The sequence below is a fragment of the Pezoporus flaviventris genome, unplaced genomic scaffold, assembly GCF_033815535.1.
Source record: "Pezoporus flaviventris isolate CSIRO_AGI_PZ_B2104156 unplaced genomic scaffold, CSIRO_AGI_Pfla_v1 ptg000066l, whole genome shotgun sequence".
NCBI lineage: Eukaryota > Metazoa > Chordata > Aves > Psittaciformes > Psittacidae > Pezoporus > Pezoporus flaviventris.
The window spans coordinates 16,635,616-16,655,874 of record NW_026892614.1 but is presented as its reverse complement, the minus strand read 5'-3'; the positions used below and the strand labels follow the sequence as shown (position 1 = coordinate 16,655,874).

Sequence of the window (20,259 nt, the reverse complement as noted above, 5' to 3'; positions counted from 1 at the left end):
TACTGCATTAGATATTCCAAGGTTTTTTCAAGACAATTGGCAAAAGTTGCAGTGCATGTTTCAGTCACTCCCACCCTTCAACATTTAAATAACTGTTTCTGCAACACATATTCCTTCCCAAACATTTTAAAACAAGCAGGAAGGGTCTGATTCAAAGTGCACTGAATAAATCAATAATTTAAACAAACCCCACCACCTGCACAGATGAATTTCAGCACCCACCAAAATACAAGAAAAAATTACTTCCATTGTGCTTTGGAGATTGCACCTTTTGAGTCTGGGGAGGCAGGAAGAATCCAACTGCTATCAGAGAGACTGCCAATAGCAAGTGAGTTTTGAAAGCTTCCTAGTTATAAATGGAAGACCAAAATAATTTTGAAACTTTTTATAATCTCAGTGCTCCCTTCAGTCTTCATCAATTAGAACAGATATTATGCCACAACAGCTACCATTGAATTCACATGCTCCCAACTAATATAGGAATGCTTTTTGCGCATGTGGGATTGGTTACTTTCTGTGGTGACTTAAAATACCAGACAGCACTTCTATAATCAGGTTGGGTTTGGGAACACACCCAAAACACCCCCATCCCCTCTATAATGGCTAACTCTGATCACCTGCACATTCTGTCAAGAAGTTAGATGCTATGCCTCTGTTAACATGAAGATAAAATGGGTACCAGAGGGACAGGGAGAAAGTAGTGGTTAATGTTTAGAGGAAGAAATGAGAAGGAAGGCAGCAGAATGTGTCCCACCTCTTTTTAAAATAGGATTCTGGAGATTGAACCTTCACTGGGACCTTGTGGTAGACTTGTAACAAAATGGTACAACAAATGCTGAATGCCTCAACAAACTGGCAATACCAAGCACTCATACCTAGGGCTGTTTTGCTCCCAATCCAAGTATGTGATAAGGCAGAACAAAAGGCAGAAGTGTTTTAGTAAATACGTAATTTTTAGGACAGATGCATCTTGTAGCACCACTGCCATGCAATAGCACCAAACACAGTGATTGTTTCTTTGATGAACCTTTTCTTTTTCCCAATTCCCTCTTACCTCCCCCACCACCATAAAGCAACTCAACAAGTTTCTCCCCCTTGTACTTGCACCAAGGTCATCAAGAGTTTAGTATCAATCAAAAGTACTAAACGTGCACAATGAGAACATTTACTCAAACCAGATAGAAGCAATCATTCTGCTCCAGAGAATAAATCAATCCCCTGCTGACAGGTATCAAGAGCTGCCCTTCTAATTCTATTTCTCCATAAGAACTGCTTGCCTGTTCTTTGGGATAAGAAGCGGTCCAAGACCACTTGAGACAGCAGGGTTTACTTACACCAGCTGTCCAGCATCAATTCTTTCGGACCTGAATAGTTGAGTCCTTTACTCCTACCTTTCCAACTACAATAGTTTTTCCAGTAGCTGACTGCTCCTGGCAGCATGCAAGGGCACTCCTGCAGCACAGAGTGGAAGTTATGGACCCCCTCAGGTGACTTGTCCATAGCACCCAACTCCAACCTGGCAGTTTCCCACAGAACGGTTTTCCCTGCTTTGCAGGGTAAAGCTCACGGGGGAGCACTGGGACTGCAGCAGAACACATTACCCTTATGTGTCAGACTATCTAATAAGTTAAAAAGAATAGCCTACCTTCATGCTCAACACCTCTCTCTCTGGCTGTTCTTGGCACACTATTTTTATATCTATTAGAATAAAAAAGTTTACAATGTGTTCAGTACGCTGAGAGCCAAAGTGAGGCCGTCCTTAAAAAATGCTCAGTTTCCTACTCCCAACTGCTCCTAGACTAATGTCTGCAGCTAGATTCTTACTGCTAGGATGGAGTTTTAATTTTTCATAGAATTTTTCTTTGTTGCAGTGAGCTCTGATTGTAGAGGAGAAAATTCAAAGGTTGCCCTGTTGTAAGAAAAAAAATAAAAGAAAAAAGATCAACAGAAAAATGTCTGAAGAACAGGTTGTGTTATACCTAGAGGAATTTAGGGACTGTGTAGAAGGTTCCCCAGAATGAGTTCAGTGCGTTGACCATGAATGAGCAGAAAGAGCACAGCAGGTTTGAAAAGGAGGATAAAACACACAAAACAGAATACAACAAAATAGGATAACATCAAACAGATTTTGTCCAAATTCGACATATTTCGTTTTTCTCTTCTAAAGTATTCTGGCTGAACAGCACAGCTGTGAGGCAGTCCTAAGCTTTGGTACAATCCTGATCTTTCTCCCCAGTAATTTTTAAGGATAGCAGTTTTGGTCAAATCCTTTATGTATTGGTTCAGTAATTTAGATAAACGAAATACTACTATGTACGTCTATACTTTATAACATGACTGGAAAATTCTGGATAGAACTAAAATTTCTTGACAGATTGTCAGCAATATCAGATTCTTCTCCATCATGCCCCATAAATGCACAGATTTGACTGCTTTCTTAATGTAAAAAAAAAAAATAACAAAATAAACATCAAAAAAAATAACAATCAAACAAAATAAAATCCCACAGCACATAAAACTCAGTAAGAGTTCAGGAAGTGCATTTCAACATGATTACAATACTTTTTAGGTAAATTAAGTCACAGCCCTTGGCTATAACATAGAATCATAGAATAGTTAGGGTTGGAAAGGACCTTAAGATCATCAGGTTCCAACTCCCCTGCCATGGGCAGGGGCACCTCACACTAAACCATATCACCCAAGGCCTCGTCCAACTTGGTCTTGAACCAGGGATGGAGCATTCACAACCTCCCTGGGCAACCTATTCCAGTGCCTCACCACCCTAACAGGAAAGAATTTCCTTCTTATATCCAATCTAAACTTCCCCTGTTTAAGTTTTAACCCATTACCCCTTATACTGTAATGGTCCACATATTAAGTGCCTTCTATGTGCTATGACTTAGGTATGTACTGCAAAACTTGGCTTCATTGTACTTCATTGTACTTCAAAATATCAGAAGAAAAAAATTCATGTCCTATGGCAGAATGCTTTATTAAAAATAATGAGGTTTCAAGAACTTACAATATTTGCAGGAAAAAACATTTCAATGGGGAAATACATGTTTTGCACCATTTATAGTTCTGCAGTGAGGCAAGTGACATCAGCCTTAACAAAAAAAATTACAAAAATCACAGCAAAACTTCCCAACCTACGCAATATATTCAGGTTCTCTCTTACTACAACATCAGCTTGAGAATCTCCCTTGTATATGGGCATACACCAGCTAGACAAGCTCTCTCATACACACGCCCTTTCACACAAACACTCCTGCCTTTGCATGCTTGCACACAAACACTGCGCTCACATATTAAGCACGTAATCAATCCTCCGAGCTCTGTTGCTCTCCCACACGAACACAGACATGCTTCATACCTTCTCCTGCATTAGAAAAACATGGGAAGCAGCTGTCACTCTTTGATCTCCCAACTCAAGCCAGTCAAATATGCCCCATCTCTGCCGCAGATGCCCCGGTCAGCCTTGCTGGCGATACCCTCCTCGCAAATAGACCATTGTTTTTGCTTCTCCCTACCTAACACTGATTTGTTTTCCACCCCAGATCTTCTTCTTTCACACTGCCATATGCCCCACAGGAGGATCTATATTGCTGCTCTTTCCAGCAGTCAGGTCTGAAGCAGTCCAGTGTTGTACCCAGCACAGCCAAGGCCAAGAGGTGTTCTGCAACACACAGCATACCACAAACTAGCCACTGAGATCAGTGAGCACCACAGGTTTCTCTCTTGGGTAATAACTTCACACTTCACTATTCTTTGACTGACCGGTGTTTGGGCAAATGGGTACAAAGAAAGAATATTTTTTTTGTAATCTAGTAAAAGACCTATGCTTCGAAACCTCACCTGACTCTACTTTCACTTCACAGGTAAAAAATGAAGGAGGGACAATTCTAATGTTTGGGCCAAACCCCTTAAAATGCAGTCTCAGGACAGAGGGGTCTAAAAGAGATGCAAGGCCTGTGGTTTCAGTGCGTAAAAGGCAGGCCAGCCAAAATGCGGAAAAAAAGAAGACAAACTGCTTTGTTGTTAGGGATCTCAAAAGTGTTGTTGAAAGCAGCATGCTGCACTTGCAAGGAGAAGGACCAAAAGCAAGGCTTAAGTACTTCTGGCATTTCAGGGAACGTTAACAATATCCCCCCAACCAGGGCAGAAGGTTGCTATTACTCACAGAAGTGTTTAAACTTTATGAAAGACCTCTGCCAGTTAAATGTCACTTTAAACCACTTCTCTTTCTCTCCCCAGATGCAGAGCAGGAGTTCATGTCTACCCTTTGCTCCAGACATTCCTCAGTACCACTCACGGTGATACTGCTACAAGGGAGCTTATGCCAGTCCTGAAGAACTGGTGCAAACTCCTCCCTGAAGATGGAACCAGAACATAAACCTCAGCATCCCACATACTGAAAAGTCTCCAAATTCAGCATTAAACCACAGAGTTTCTGCTTCACACAGAGTGGACCAAACCCACATCCACTCCTAAAAACGGAACCAACTCATAGTGGCTATTTTGTTGTTTGCTTCTCAAGACAGTTACATTGGAATGCACTTTAAGAAAGACTTAGATATATCCAGAATATAGCTTTATCTAAATGTTCACTTTATTATCAGATTTTCTGCTTTGAGCTGCAGACTCTTAGAAGACACTTAAATGAGTTCTGTTTGTAGAGCACTTGGGATACTGGCACCTACCAGGGCTGTGACTTACAGCAAAGGCTACAGGGTCCCAAAAACATCTGGGAATGGCATCTTCTCCTTTTTTCAGAAAATGAATGGTTAACAGACCCACAGCTGGGGATCTCTGCAGGCAACTAAGTCATTTTATTAATGAGTGAAAGAAAAATAACCCACTGGAGAAACTGTCGTTCAGAAGTCTGGGAACCATGTATTTCCAGCAGGACTAGCAAGCAGCCTTTAGACATCACTGTACAAACAGGGAGGCTTTTGGCACACAAGAATCTCAGAAGTGTAAGAGAGCTCTCCATGTCAGGCTTTGCTAAAAGCAAAGCCCCTAGACCTGACTGCCTTTTGTACATATAGCAAGAGCTACATGCAGTGGCATGAGCAGTTTCTGGGATGGAGAAACCTGTCTGCTCTGTGACCACCTTAGCTCAATGAAACTGGAGATCCCATTTCTTCCCTATCAAGCTTCTTTCATATTTCACACCACACAGCACCTCTCACCTAACTGTAGCTTGTGTCTGTGCCCTAGTAGGAACTAAACTGAAAGCAAAAACTTGTGCAAGTAACAAGGACTACCAAAACTATTAGTGAAAAAAAATCCTATAAGGACTGTTAGCAGCAAATTAAAGAAGTAGCATTCCATGATAGTCTAGTTGAAGCCCCTCTAATTGGGACTTTTTTTACTACTCTGTTGTAATAAACGTTCACTTTGAATTGCGCATAAGCCTGACAGGAAAGAGATCTTGAGGAGGAGCTTCAGCATAGAAAGCTATCAGCAAATGAAAGATGGTTGGACACTGGCTGATAACCCTATTCGTGTCCTGCCACTTCATAACTGGCAATGTCACAAAAGTTTTCACTGACAGATTGTGTACATCTCAACACAAAAGGCCAGAATGGAACTCCAAGCAGGCTGCTACAGGTGGAGAGGTTACTTGTGAAGGCTGCTGAGAGAATGTGCTCTTTGGCTTCAACCTAAAAATTGCAGGCAAGTTGGCCATAATGTCAGCAAGAAGCAGGGAAAACATTTGCCTTTTACAAATTTGCAAAAAACTTTGCTCCCAGCTTTCTTTTTGTTGGAACACAATGGAAGCCAACCCTCCTACATAGCCCATGGCTGTTGAGTAAGCCTGCCAGGGAACACCACATAACATTTCTCAGGCTGTCTTTGGTATCTTCTTAGGATGTAAGACCTAAATAACCTAAGATGAGATGCATCTAGTCTTCTCTTTCCCAGTGGTGTCTTGCCATGAACAGCTGACAGAAGCTACCCCTTTGATCCCTGCATACATATGAAAACATGAAGGGAACAAAATTAATACAGGCAGTCTCTTCTCTTAAAGCAATCACTGCTCAGGGCTTTAATCAGTTCCAGTATTCCTTCAGCAGAATCTAGTGCTGGGAGATACATCTCCTGTTGACTGGAACGTCCCACATGTCCATTTTATTTAAAAACAAACAATCTTATTCCCTTCTTAAATCCCTCTCCTTCCACCCAAGGAGGTCCAAAGGATTTTCCAAGGGTAAGGGGTTGTTTGTTTATACTAACTGCCTGCTGCTTAGAGAAGAAGCAGAAGTCAGTAACCTTGACATAAGACATGTGTTCAAGCTACCATAAGATAAATGACCCACTATTGGAGGCAGTAAAATAAAAAAACCCTCAGATGAGAAAAAGCAAGTTTGGGAAAATTTGAAAGCCAAGCTTTCACACAGTAATTGACCCCTAGACTAATGTGAAGGTAGAACTGTCAAAATATAGAAGAAGCCTGCCTGCAGCTCCTAAAGAAGCCCACTCACAATAATCAGGGTAATTTGCCTCCTGTGGTGAAAGGACTCTCACAACACATGTAAATGTCTGAAATGTGAAACTTCCACGAAAAGACAACGGAAGGCACTTGAATGCTGTAAATGTTTATTACAGAAAAATACATTCAGCAAACATTTAAAAAAAAAAAAAATCTGTATTCAAGAAGGATTTCTTCCAATAACTGTTTAAGTCTCATGCCAGATTCAATTCAATCACCTTAAACATTACATCAGGAATATTCATAGTAGGCTCCTCATCAGCTCAAGCAAGGGTGAGAACAGCAGATGAATATTCATCCCCATTTCCCTTTCCCAAGCAGCATCAATCTGTTGCTCTAGAGTAGTTAAGCAGAGCCCAATTGTACAATTTTAGTGCAATACCTCTAACAATTTTCCCTATGCAAGAATGTGTTTTAATGTCAGGTACCAGATCAATGTTGTCCTTGCTGACATGGCACAGAATTCTAGAAATAAAAATCTATTCCTAACTATGCCCAAATTCAAAGTACTGCATTTAATAACTTAGATTTGAGGGGGAAAAAAAAAGCTCATTATCAATGTATTATCTAAAATAACCAATTTAAATCAATTTAAGGTGGTGAATTCTACCAGCCTAGTAAAAGAGAAAAAACAAACAAACAAGCAATATTCTACATATTCCTGCAGCTAAAAGTATCTCTTCTGGAAGGTTAAGAAGTTCTGGCATGCAGCTAACCGATACCAATAGTCAGGCTGAGGATTCTGGGGTAAGAGAAAAAAGGGCAAAAGCAGCTTTTCCACAGAGAAGTTTCAGACTTACAAAGTACAGCAAATTATTTTTAATATTACTACACACACACACACACATACAGATATCACTCCACTTTCGTAACCATTTCCTCCATTCTTTCTGTACATCTTTGAACGCTTACTATCATCTCTTCCACCTGGATAATTCAGCTAGCTTTTTTGGAGTAGGTGCTTCTCATCTTTTGCTACCTAACAAACTCCTTGAGTTATTTTAAAATACAAAAGCCCAAATAAAACAAACTGGTATAAGAAACAGCAGGATTTTGTTTGTAGAATGAAATGGAGATGACACCAAATCTCACCCCTGTTTCTTCTTCAGTCCCAAACCCCAGTCCTCACCAAGTCCCAGATTTGAGAAGACAGTGATAATTCACGCTCTAAGAAAGCAAGTTCTGAGCAGAGGAAGGTAGAAGGAAGAGGACAAGGAAAGAGAAGAGTGTTTATCAGGATGAAAAAGCAGAAGAGAGCAAAATGAACAAAGATGGGTACAAATACAACAACGTGTTGGCAGCATAAAGAGACATTTGGGTTTGTTCAACATTGCCTTGCTGTCTTCATGCTCTTCAGTGACTAGGAAATTGGTAAATGCAGATATTCTCTCACAATCACACCAACAAACAAAAAAAACCCAACACCCAACAACAACAACAAAAAAACAACCCCAAAACACCACCTGTACCCCCCACCCTCCCAAGCCTAACCTGGTACTAATATTGTGTAGGCATAACATTACAAATATTAAAAACTTATGCAGGACTTTAGTAATAACTTCTGGAGCTTTACAGACATCATGCTTCAGACATTCCATCTCTAGTAACCCTCAGTTACAGCAGCACAGTTCAACAGCCCTTCTAACAGCACCAGCATGGCATTCCCTTTTATGCAAGGACATAAGGTAGGTAAGGAGTTACTCAATGTCTTTTGTTATTTTCTAATAAAATGAGAAAGGTTAAGAGAACTAAAAGTTACTGAGAAGCAGATCTGTGCCAGCAGTTTCCAACGATGACCTGACATGATTTTTCCTCCAACTGACATCCAAGTAGTTATGGACTTTATACAGTCCAGCCCAGCACTCATTTCAAAATGAACTTGCTGTACCATTTGGTACTCCAGAGACATCTGGAGGATGGAAGAAAATGGTCAAGGAAAATCATTCGCTTACGCATTATCATAGCACTTATTTAGGTTTTCTAAATTAAGCATAAACAATCAGAGAGGAAGAAAGCAGACAGTGTCCTGCAAGAGAATTTGGAGGATCATTTTAGAACAAAAAACTAAAAGGGAAGAATCCAACATAAAACACCAAAATCCAGTGAAGGGAGCTGTAAAATGAAGTCACAGCATTCCCTGTTTGGAAGCTTTTCCTAGATTACCATCCTCAAAAAATCTATATAAAAATATTTATTAATCAAATTCAACTTGTGTTCCAAGAAACCAATGGCAAAAAGCTCCACCTGTCAAAAAAACCCCTCTGTAATAAACTTGTACTACTATAGCCATAGTAGTATGCTCTCAGTAACACCTACCCAGCCACATTACCTTTTATAAATTCTCCTGCATGGCAACCAAAAAAATTAAACAACAAACACCACCAAAACCAAATCAGAAAAACACCAGTAAATCACTCTCCATGATCAGCAGGTGGATTTTGTTTCCTTTCCATTAGATTTAGTGGGTGATAAAAGATAAACAAAAAATCCCAACCATCCTAACACAATACTCCCTCACAGCAAGCAAAAGGTGTCTCAATTCCCTCAGCAAGCATTTTAATGAGTGAATGACCTTTTCTTTCATCTTCTTTTTGGGGGAAGACAGAGATATTTCACTGCAGAATAAAATACTGAGCACATTTAGTTTCTTTTAAATAAGAGTATTTTCAAACAGAGAAAAGAAAGGATGACCAAACAAGAATCTCTGTATGTTTAATACCATTACCGTCAAAAATACTTTTGTTTCAGTAGCAGAGGAAGGGATATCAAACTCAGTAAAGAAGAGTAACTCTCAAATGGCAACCTAGTGCAAAGGACCACCTGACCAGAATGAACCATGACCTATTTCACAGTTTAATTTGCATAAACTAACTGGTGTCATTCAAGCTGAGTCATGTCAAGCCTGCACACTTGCAGACTGTACGTGTTTGGAAACAGAGGTCATTGCTTTGAAGGTCACAAAATGCCACGTAAGGCACTACGTGGTTTGCCATGACTATGAGCATGGCACAACAAGGCGAGAAATTTTTTTCTAAGCTTTGTGGCTTAGAAGTCTTGAAGCAAAACATTCTGACCAAATCCTGCTTACATTTGTTTGACATTGGGTGTTTTTCTCTCACCTACGTGTTCCATTCCATCCTGCCATTTGAATGGCAGCAATGTTATTGCAGAGTACAGATGCACCTGACTATCACAGAGATGGGCATTTCTGAGGAAAAGGAAAATAGTGCCAGAAAACTGTATATAAAAGAGAAGGTAGGAGTAAGCAGACAGAACTTCCTTGCCCCTCCTTCATTCTCTCTTTGCAAGCCTACCAGAAAACATTCTCTGCCCTATCTGCTGCTTCCCCTCTGTTGATTTCCTTCTCATGGTTGTCTACACAGGACTTGATAGTAATACTGTGAGGTAAAGAAAAACACCTTGCACAAAACTGGCTTGCTGGAGTAGTGAGAGAAGAAATGAGTAAATAGAAGGAGGTAAAGAAGGAAGAGTTCAATTACTTCAAGAAAACAAAAAAAAAAACCAAAACCATAAAATGGGCAATTTTTAAAATACAGCCCTATGTGTGCCAGATTTACTACATTGTGGGCTCTTTGGAGCAGGGACTAAGCAAGACTATGAAATTCAGTGCTCAAGTACAAGCTTACCATCAGCTGATGCTGCCTTTGGACATGACCTCATTGTAAAAACATTACTCTTGATCACAGTGGTCCTTGAAAGCTGCCTCCTGGCTAGTTGATCCTTATTACAGATCTGATAGTGGCTATTAGGTATACCTGCATCGGTGTCTTTAAAAAAAAAATGAGAGAGAAAAATACCTGGGGAGTTGGGGTGGGGGAGAAACTAAAAAGCACGTCTGAGCAAATGATCTTTACAGTCCCCCCTCCTGCTGCTAGAAGCTTCCCACTCAGCTTCTGCTCCTATTTGTTCCTCTTTCTCTGGCAAGAACTACTCTTAACTGTGCTAATTTTCCTTTTTGTGGGTTAATGTTGGGTAACGCACTTGCAATTGCCCACAACTAATAGATTTCCAGTGATTGACTTTACTGCACTCCTGGCAGTAAGCAGGGCATATTTCTTGAACCAGGGTCATTTTAAGGGATTCCAGAAAGTACCTTCAGACATTTCATAGCTTCAGTTAAACAGCTACTTTCCTGGTCCCAGGCATGATTTTTAGCAGGAGGACAGTATCTTCAAAGGGAGGTCACTATCCCCTAGAATATTAAATAAGAACCATTTCAAGACTTTGAACAAAGCATGAAACATGACCTTTTTTCATCTATTTATTTAAGGCTAAACTTGGCAGATATGAAAATATCCAACTGTAGTTAGACAGCCATGATCTCAGCCTCTGGCTGTGCAAAGACATCTTAAATCTGTAGGTTCTGTGCAGATCCAGGGGATTTTTGCCAAAATGTTTCCTGAATAAAATTAAATATTCTTTCATATTAAGCCTTACTTTTTTTTTTCTTCCTCTTTCCTTCACAATCTATTATAATCCCAAATTAAAAATACATAACGCTTTAAGATTAGTGGTGCTTATTCTGCAGTTTCCCAGCTAAAAGTGACTGTTATAATTCTCCAATGACTTAAAAAAAAAGAAAAAGGTGAATTGTCACACATCTTCTACCTTTAAAAACCAGTGAGGCACAGCCTATTCCTAATTACTATCCTTTTACCTGGAAGTGATACAGGGAGAAGGCAAGAAAGCATAGTCCTAACAAAAAAAAGATAAAACATTGGAGCACCTAAGGCCCAGCTTGCAGTTGCAGAATGAATGGCATCCGCCAAAAGCACCTTGTAAGAAGCTGCACACCAGAAGCTGCTTGCATTATTAGCTGCAAAGCTGTAGAGGAAGGATTATCTAGATGCTTTGGCCCTTCAAAACCCAATCAAAGTGTTGCATACAGTTGTATACGTATCATTTCAAATCTGCTGCTACTGTTGTTGTGCCAACCATAGCCCTGTCGTCTAGCCAAATGCTTCCATCTTGTGCACCTTCAACTCCCCGACTAAATCTCACTGTGTCTTTTTCACATAGGGTACTGAAATCCCAAGTATTTTCAGATTTCCGCATGCAAAGGTAAGCATATGTATTTTGAAGCTAACAGGCTACTCAAGTCAAAGGACAAGTGATATAGTAACAACCAATGTTCAGATAGGATCATATGCAGAAAAAGTATATGGATCTTAATTAGCCTCTTTCATTCACCATGACCAGAACTCAATGCAATCCACATGATTTGCCTCAAAACCCTACATGGGCCACAGCACTGTTGCCTGGAATCAGAAGTTCCACTGCATGAAAACACTGCAGTTCTTCACACAGTGTAAAGAGAACAAAATATCTACCAACATCCCCAAAACACTGAAAGAAAGGCCCTTGAGTTAACCAATGCAAAAATTGGTCTGTGTGACATTTCTGGCGTTTCCAAGAAGGTACTGACCTTCAGAAGCAGCCAAGCCTTTCTTACCCTTAAGGAACAGCAGCAGAGGAGAAAGCCTTGCCCTCAGGTCCCCACATGCAACTGAGGACAATCTCCATGCCCTGCAGGCACGTTCACCTGTTAGTTACCACTGCCCAGACAAGCCATGATGCCACTCTGTGAGTCTGATTTTGGTTTGGCATTGAAAGACACTAGAAGCACTCCTGCAGTCTTGTATAGATGGCAAAAATCAGCTGAAAAGCAGGAGGAAGGCTACTTAATTGTTTCTTGACAGCCTCGATGTGTGAGTGCCTAGTCCCACTTCTGGCAAGGTCACACAAAGTTTAAGCTATCTGGAACCTGTTTAATTTTTTTCCAAAGACAGCTGGAGAACTTGCATGGGCAGTTAAAACAGAGCCCTACCATCTGATCTTACTCATTTGTGATCCTTAGTTACAAAACATAAAATTAGAAAGTGATTAACAATACACAGAGCAGATCAGCAAAGCCTGAGTAATAATTATAGACAGCATAAGCCCATCTCAGCTGTAGTCATGTAAAAGGAAATATAATGACAAAAAAATAATGCAGGTGAATAAAGACTAAAAGTGAAAAATAAATCAGATTTTCCATGTGCAGGGTCTAGAAAGCTGAACTGATCACAAACAGAACAGTCAATTTGCTTATCTTGCATGGATATTTTTTATGCTAACTTAACAGCTATATAAAGATTAAGACAATTGCATTAAAATGATTATGAAGAAGGGATATTCTTGAAGATGTGTCCCGACATTTAACTTATGCTCATGCAGAGGTTGCCTTCTCCAGGTGCCTTGACATCTTCGCTCTGTCATTTTTCTACCTTTGGCTCTAAAGTGAAGGCTTCTTCCCTTGAAGGCTAGATATCTATTAGTGGTTTCCAACTACAATCTGAGGAGAATCTATGTTTCCTCTCTCATTTCTTACAATTATTTCATGCAACTGTCAAGTATGACTCCTTTGCTTCTGATCTATATGTACTGGTTTTCATTTTTAATTTTCTCATATTATGTCTGGGCCCAACACTAACTGAAAAACAATGTAAGAATCAATTTCCAGCTGCCCCTCAGCTGAGATGCGGTACTCAGCTAAAACTCAGTGTGGATGGCTTTAATACAGCTTGACACATGAAATACAGCTGCTTATTCCACATGTTAGCAGACATACTAGGAACAAGCTTAAGAACACAAGCTCAACTGCCCAACGCGTGGGCACACCCTAAATATCAACATGATTAGCCATCACACTGTGACTGAAGTGATAAATACACAAACCAACTGTATTCTAGCCCATCAAACCCAGACAGTGTCCCTCTTCTCCTCCTCCAGCATAAAGCTACAACTGTTGCTCAGCGAGTTGCCAAGGTTTCTGTATTATCACTAGTAACTCAAAAACAGGATTACGCCCAAATAGTACAAAAACTTAAAAGGCCACAGGGTGAAAATACAAAGTGACTTCATTAATAAACAAGTGCTTCATTAGAGATGGTTAGAGTCTCTGGTTTTGCATATTAGCAACACAATACCATCATCATGGTAACTACCCTACAACTTCATGGAGCCCAAAGAAGAGTTTCAAATAATTATCACAAAGCTTCAAGAGATACTCTTCCTGCAAAGGCTGGTTATTTCAGAGTCCCATTTTTAAAACTTACTCAGGAAACTTCTCTCCTGCTTTTTGCTTAAATTTCAATTCCTGACTCACTATGTGTTTATATCATTACCTTACATGCTACATGACCAGCACAGCTGGAACATCTAAGTGCCCACAAATCATTAAAAAGTCATAAAAGTCATCTGTGTTTTTGTAAGTGTTTGGATAAATTTATTTGTAAGGCAAATCAGTAATTCCCCCAAGTCACACTTTCTAACCAAAGCCTCTACGTAAAGAACTTAAAATATCACCCATTTCCCTATGGCTCTGCCTTGTGACATCATTTGGGATAGCTTTTTTCCCTTATAATGCAGATAGTGACCTCACATCTTGCTAGCATCTCAAGACCAAGCTCTACTGAATTGTCTGACAGGAAAGTCCTCTTCTACATCAAAACACCAACTCAGCAAAATGCACAAGCATTAATCTTTGTATTTTATTTCAAACAAGGCTCATACTTACACCTAGACACATGCAAAAATACATTTCCAAAACAAATGGGAACAGGAAAGCTCCTCAACGCTGTTTACGAGACAGTGCACGGGAAAGCAAGTCAGCAAAAACACTCAAGGAAGATATATTTTCCAGGGAGTGCTTACAATGCTATTTCATAGCATATATACCTTGTCCCCACACTATCTTCCCAAACATTTTGAATTCTCCCTTGTTTTGCATCTTTCTAGCATCTCAGTTTGCAGCTTCACATATGCTGCAGCATGTTGGTAAAACTACCTTCTTTTTCAGCATGCTGAATTTGAGTCACTGAAACCAAAAGTTAGACCCCATCCACAGCATTTGGAAAGCAGATCCTTGACAGACTTGGGAGAAAGATATCAAAAATCAAAACCTAACACAGGAAACTACCAGCAACCACTGAGCTAATCAGCTTTGGAAAGAATGGTTTATTTTCCATTAACAAAGCCCTTAAAAAGCTGCTGCTGCATTTCTTTTTCAGTGACACAAACTTTTAACTCTGGACAGAGTTGAAAAGATCTCTTTTTTTCTGTGCTGTTACAGTATTGGCACAAAACCCAGGTTGTACAGTAATTCCCTTCTCTTTCCCATGCCCTCACTGATGCATAAGCCTCTGTCACTAAACACCTTAACTCTGAGCGGCCAGATCTTCCAGAGCAGGACCCAGAGGCAGAGCGCTTCTTTGCTTCAGCGATCAGAAGCTAAGTGGAAAGAAAAGAATGGCCAGGGCATAGAGGGTAGAGGAAAGTAAGTATGAGAGAAACTGGAGCCTCAAACCACACACACAAGGGAAGAACTGCTTTGCTTTTCCACCTGTGTCAGAGAAACATGAAGATCAACAACAGTGTGTGGAGTTTGAAGGAATCCCAGCATTGACTTGCATGATAAAATAACAAATGGAGTAAAATCCGTAATTTTTATTGTACTGAGGAAGACAGAGTATGGGGAGAAACTGTAATTCTGAAGTAGGGCTCAATTCTGATTTCCATACATCAATATAAGCCTTGAATAACAGGACAGAACTTGGTTTCCTGTGTCCGATTATCCCAAATAAAGATTTAATAACAATCAGTAACTTAATACCAAAGTTCAAGACAAATGTGAATGCTAAGCACACATGCAAATCATCTAGTATTAGTCAGAGAGGATAGTTTAGTATAAAATGCTCCCACTAGTATTCCTAGGGAAGTATCCTTTACATAGAAGTGACCCTCAAGAAGTCTTTGGTTAGTAATAACTAAGACCCTCAAAATCTGGCAGACGCTTCCATTTGCACATGATTATGCACACATGGCCAGTCCTACTGAACTCAAATGAAGTAATCATATCTTACAAGTTACTCTTGGGCAGGCAGGAATTCAACTGAGAGACCAATTTTGTAAAGCACAGAAAAATCTCAACTACCACTCATATTTCGGACAATGGAGACCATGCAGCACTCTGAACCACTGGACCACAGATGGAAGAAGAAATACATTTATTTTCATATGCAAGCAAAATCAAGAGAGAGCCTCCCAATCAGAATTTAGAGGTTCTTCCCTCCCTGAAGCCATCATGCTCAAAAGTCCCTGCAAGAAAATTTCCAAAATCCTGCATTACATTATATCCAGGAACTGCTGGATAATTGTGTGCAGCATTACCAAATAATTTAGGCACAAATTCATGTTGAATCGGTCTTGGGAAGTGTCCACATTTTATTTGGTTGTTTTTAAACCAACACTCTCCATTTTCACATCTTCCACATTACTTTCAACACATTCATATAAAACAGCGATTCACAGAAAACAGGATCCTTCTTGATTTTTGGATTTTGGGGGGGGGGGGGGAGATACAATTTTGAGGAAAAGGGTTATCACCAGAAGGGAAGACCTCTGCTTCAAATGCAGCTGAAAAATGTCTCTGTCATTTGACTTGTATTGAAGCCTGAAAGATCTGGTCAAAAGGCAGGAGTCATCTGCTGAAATACAGCTGTCTATATCCATGCTAGATGTTTGGACTACCTTTATATTTATAATTGGCAGAAACACCACTTCTCAGATCTGATTCTGCTGACTAAATGTAGACTTCCACTTCAGGAAGAGATGAATTGCTCCCTAGAAATGTTCTGCTTCCTGCTTATCAAGGGAGTGCACAGAGCTGCATTTCAACAGACAAATCCCACCTTCTCCATGCTGGCTATGACACTGAGCTGCCATATCTAATTATCAGCTTTGCTGGAGTTCCTGCCACTGTGCCTGGTACAAATAAACCAGTGTAGTTATCCCAGGCCCCATGCACAGTCAATGGAAAGAAAGGGGCACCTCTGAGAGGCTCAGGAAAGAAACTGAATTCTCACTGGAAACGCCACTATGTCTCCACAGATCATGGGAACGAGCCTTAGGAGCTCCCCTTTCAGTAAAGTGAAGTAGTGAAGTGCCATGAGTTTGACAGGTTCAGGTTCTCTCTGTTGAGAAGATCGGAGATGCTGAGTACTCTCATCCCTCCTTTCTACACCAGTGAGGCTTCAAACGCACAGCATCAGACCCCATAATAAAAGGCAAGGTTAAAGTATGGATTAGAGAGTCCTTCATAAAATACTTTGAAGGAGAATAAAAACAAAACCACATCAGAGAAGTCTGAAAAATCTGTATCATGGCCTACATACTGTCTGTCCACCCACAGCTTTGCCAAGTGAGGATAAACAAGAGCTGAATGAAACTCCGCAAGCGCACACTTCAGTTGGCCATATATCCAGCACAGTCTGGAGCAGTTAAGAATTAATCTGCACTCTCTTAAGACTTAAAAACAGTAGTGTGGACCCTCAGAATGGTCTGAGATTCATCTGTAACCAACATATACCCTCCACTGTTCAGGTGACACAGAGATTTAAGATGGCAGTCCTAGATCCAGGCTTTCATGCACTCGCACTTCTGTCACCGAGAGAAGTCACCTCGTTAGCCGAGGACAGCAGGGCTTCTGCATTCGGCTTCTGCAGGAATACAGGATTTGGCAGCCTCCAGAAATCTGAGCTCTCTATTTTTCTTCCCTTGGTTTGCGAATGCCCATTTCCCCTTCCCCGCCTCCCTGCTCCCAATGCACACGCATTTTAACACTAAACCCCAGGAGTTACATGGCTTTTCCATACTTCTGGGCAAATATTGCAGTCTCCCTGCAAACTAGTATGCCTTCTCCACAGAGGTAGTAAACCTGCTGTAAGAGCAGTGCTTCAAAGGGAAATACTTCACATTAATCCAAAAAAATTACCTGTACATCTCATGCTTTAAGAAAGCTTCCCATCCACCATTTCACACAAAATACATTCCCTACAACATTGTGATACATTGCACACTCTTAATGGTTTCTACAGTTACGTAGGCACAGCCAATGTAATTAACAAGCAACATTCCTTCCTGTAAAATCGGAGGGAGAAAATAAACAGAAGTTCACAGAAATAAATTTGAGTTCAGAAATAAAACTACAGTCATAATTTAATTTCATAATTTAGTGTGGCAAAGATGACACGAGCCTGGATTACCTAGGTGCAAGCACAGCCTTTCAATCAGTTTGATTTACAAAATGCCTTGTGTCCCCTTACCAGGGAAATGATACCTTATTTACTCTCTTTAAATACACATCAATGCTTTATTAAGTATTTTTTCTCTTTCAATTTCCCTTTTTTCGTACACACTGAAATAAAGGAAAACCAGTCTCGTTTTAAAGTTGTATTTTTGTCTTCTGTTTCTTGTTACATAACCAGAAGTGTTAAAGAGAATACTATTGTGGAGTAAATAAAATAAAATAAAATAAAATAAAAGGCATTCTCAAATATTAAAACCAGGCACACATCACTGCATCACAATAATGTGTAAGGTGCTCCTACACCCACTGTTGGCATACATTTAAATTAAAATTACATGTAATCCATAGCCAACTTCCAGGTCTCTGCTGAATGCCCTTTCTGTGTTTAACCTTCTTTATGGCTGACAAATAGGTAAGATTTTCCAGGTTAGTAACAGCAAAATTCCACACTGCAAAAACACTGAATGCTGTCATGCAAATAAAGTCATTCACAGGGTCTGAAAATGTCCCTCCCATGTCAAGATTGGTCTTAAGCAAAGAAATTAAAAGAAAATATGAATGTGGACCTTATTTTCTTGTGGGAAAGCCAAGCAATTTACAACCAACAATCACATAAACCCTAAACCATATCTTTTGAGAGAAATGGTGAATCACTACCAGTGCTCCTTTCTCATGAAACCAGTAGAGCACACCAGCCACTGTGCTGGAGACATATCCTTGCAAAAAGCAAAAACATCCATGGTGGTGAGTGAATTTCATGATCTGGGCGACTCGTGACATTATGATCCTTCACATAAAGGGTCACAGACACCGTGCTGGAGATCACACTCATTCCATCCCTCTCTGCTCTGTGTACACCTGCCCAGGCAAAAGCACCACACTTGTGAGTTCAAGCACACACAGAGACATATTCACATTGTCATCCAAACCCACCTCACCCCCACCATCTCCCACCATAGCCTCCAGAGCCATTTGAAACAGCCTGAAACACTGCTCTAAATCAAAACCGCATTTTTCTCTCCTCTCTGCATTACAGCCACAAGCCCAGAGCCCTGTAGCTCAGCCTGGTTCATCTGGGCCCACTTAGTCAAAACACACACAAAGGAAGGGAACCCACTGGGATGGCTTAACAACAAGAAATCTGGCTGCAGAACTCCTTCACACTTGTGTGCATTGCTGATTTTACACCACTCGGCTGCTACATTGATATTATCTTGTCAAAAAGTACAGAGTAGCTTTCACCACAAATACTTGGAGTTTGAAAATTACAGCAAAGCACCAAGGCTGAGGAAAAACCAACTTTAGCTGGATGCAAAGCGCACTGCAAGTGCAGCGTTTGAAACCTCAGCATGACGCAACGAAAATCATACAAGGGACGGGGGCTTGCTGAAGGAAACTGGACCCACGCAAAACCACAATGTATATTTAGGTACCTATAGCTCATTTGCTGCCCCAGCTAGGATCACCCTGCAAACAGATTTGCACACAAGCTACAAATCAGCGAGGCACCGTGGCTATGCCCATGCTAGGGACAAACTGTAGAGGGGAAGGGAGCCTGGACTGCCTCAGCCATCATCCCACATCCCTTGCCCCCCTTAACCCTTCCCCTCTCAGAAGTTCAGTGTCAATGCAGTGGGCACAGCCCTGCAGTTTGAGCCCGGTGGTGAATGCAGCCTGGCCTAACTGACAAAGCCACCCCAGTGTTGGTGGGCTACAGGAGGCTGCCAGGCTGACGTGCCCCTGCAGTGGGCTCCCAGCTGCCAACCAACCGCCCGGCCACCTGCAGGCCTCCGCCGCCCTACCTTGCTCCTCGCCGGCCCCAAAGCAGGCTCTGGGGTCCTCGGGGGGGAGCCGGGCTCCGCCACCCTCCAGGGCTTTGCGTTTCTTCGACATCTGGTCGGTGTTTGGGAGTTCAGTTTCTCTTCTCTCTCTCTCTCCGGGGAGATGAGTGTATGTGGAGGGAGAGGGAGAGTGTGAGGGAGAGAGACACAGGAAGGGAGAGAGAGAGAGTGAAAGAAATCGCTGCTTAAAGAGAGGGGAAGAGACTTTGGAGTGGCTGAAGAGCAAGTAGGAGGCAGGGACTAAGTGGAGAAATCCTACAAATCACAATCCCATCAATTCAGCCCCACGTCTAAAGGGGCTGTTGAGGTCTCTCCCTTACTTGCTCATTCATCTGAGTGTGTGAGTGAAAATTAAAGAGAGGCAATAGTTCTCTGTTGTTTTTCCGAATGTTAGCGGGTGGTGCGTGTTTTTTTTTTTTATTGGGGGGGGGGGGGGGAAGAGGGAGAAAGGAGGAATCTGACTGATATTTTTCCCTGCTGGGATTCCTTCTTGTTAAAAAAAAAAAAAAAAAAGGTAAAAGCTGAATGGATGGGGAGGCGGGGGGGGGGGGGGGGGGGGGGAATGAGAGGATTAAAAAGCAAACCCCGAGCAGAGAAGGAGGAGGGATGTACAAGAGCCTGCAGGTGCAGGGAGGCTAAATTCCCTGCAAGGGTCATGTGCTCTGGGAGCCGGGGATCCTAAGCTCCCCGGAGGCTGCCGGGGCCGGGCGAGGGCGCGGGGCTGGCTGCGGGCAGGAGCGCGGCTCGGCTCGGGCGGGCTGCGGCCACCCCGC

The 20,259-nt window shown here is 41.4% G+C and overlaps 1 protein-coding gene across 1 annotated transcript in view; it reads right to left on the bottom strand.

Annotated features, from left to right (window-relative positions):
* The window catches only part of PDE10A (phosphodiesterase 10A), a 369,406-nt gene extending 349,470 nt beyond the window's left edge, over positions 1-19,936 (bottom strand). Inside the window, exon 1 of the mRNA XM_061471384.1 lies at positions 19,448-19,936. Coding sequence (XP_061327368.1) covers positions 19,448-19,538 — 91 coding nt within the window. The 5' untranslated portion in view covers positions 19,539-19,936. The remainder of the gene's footprint in view (positions 1-19,447) is intronic.
* Between the last annotated feature and the right edge of the window lie 323 nt (positions 19,937-20,259).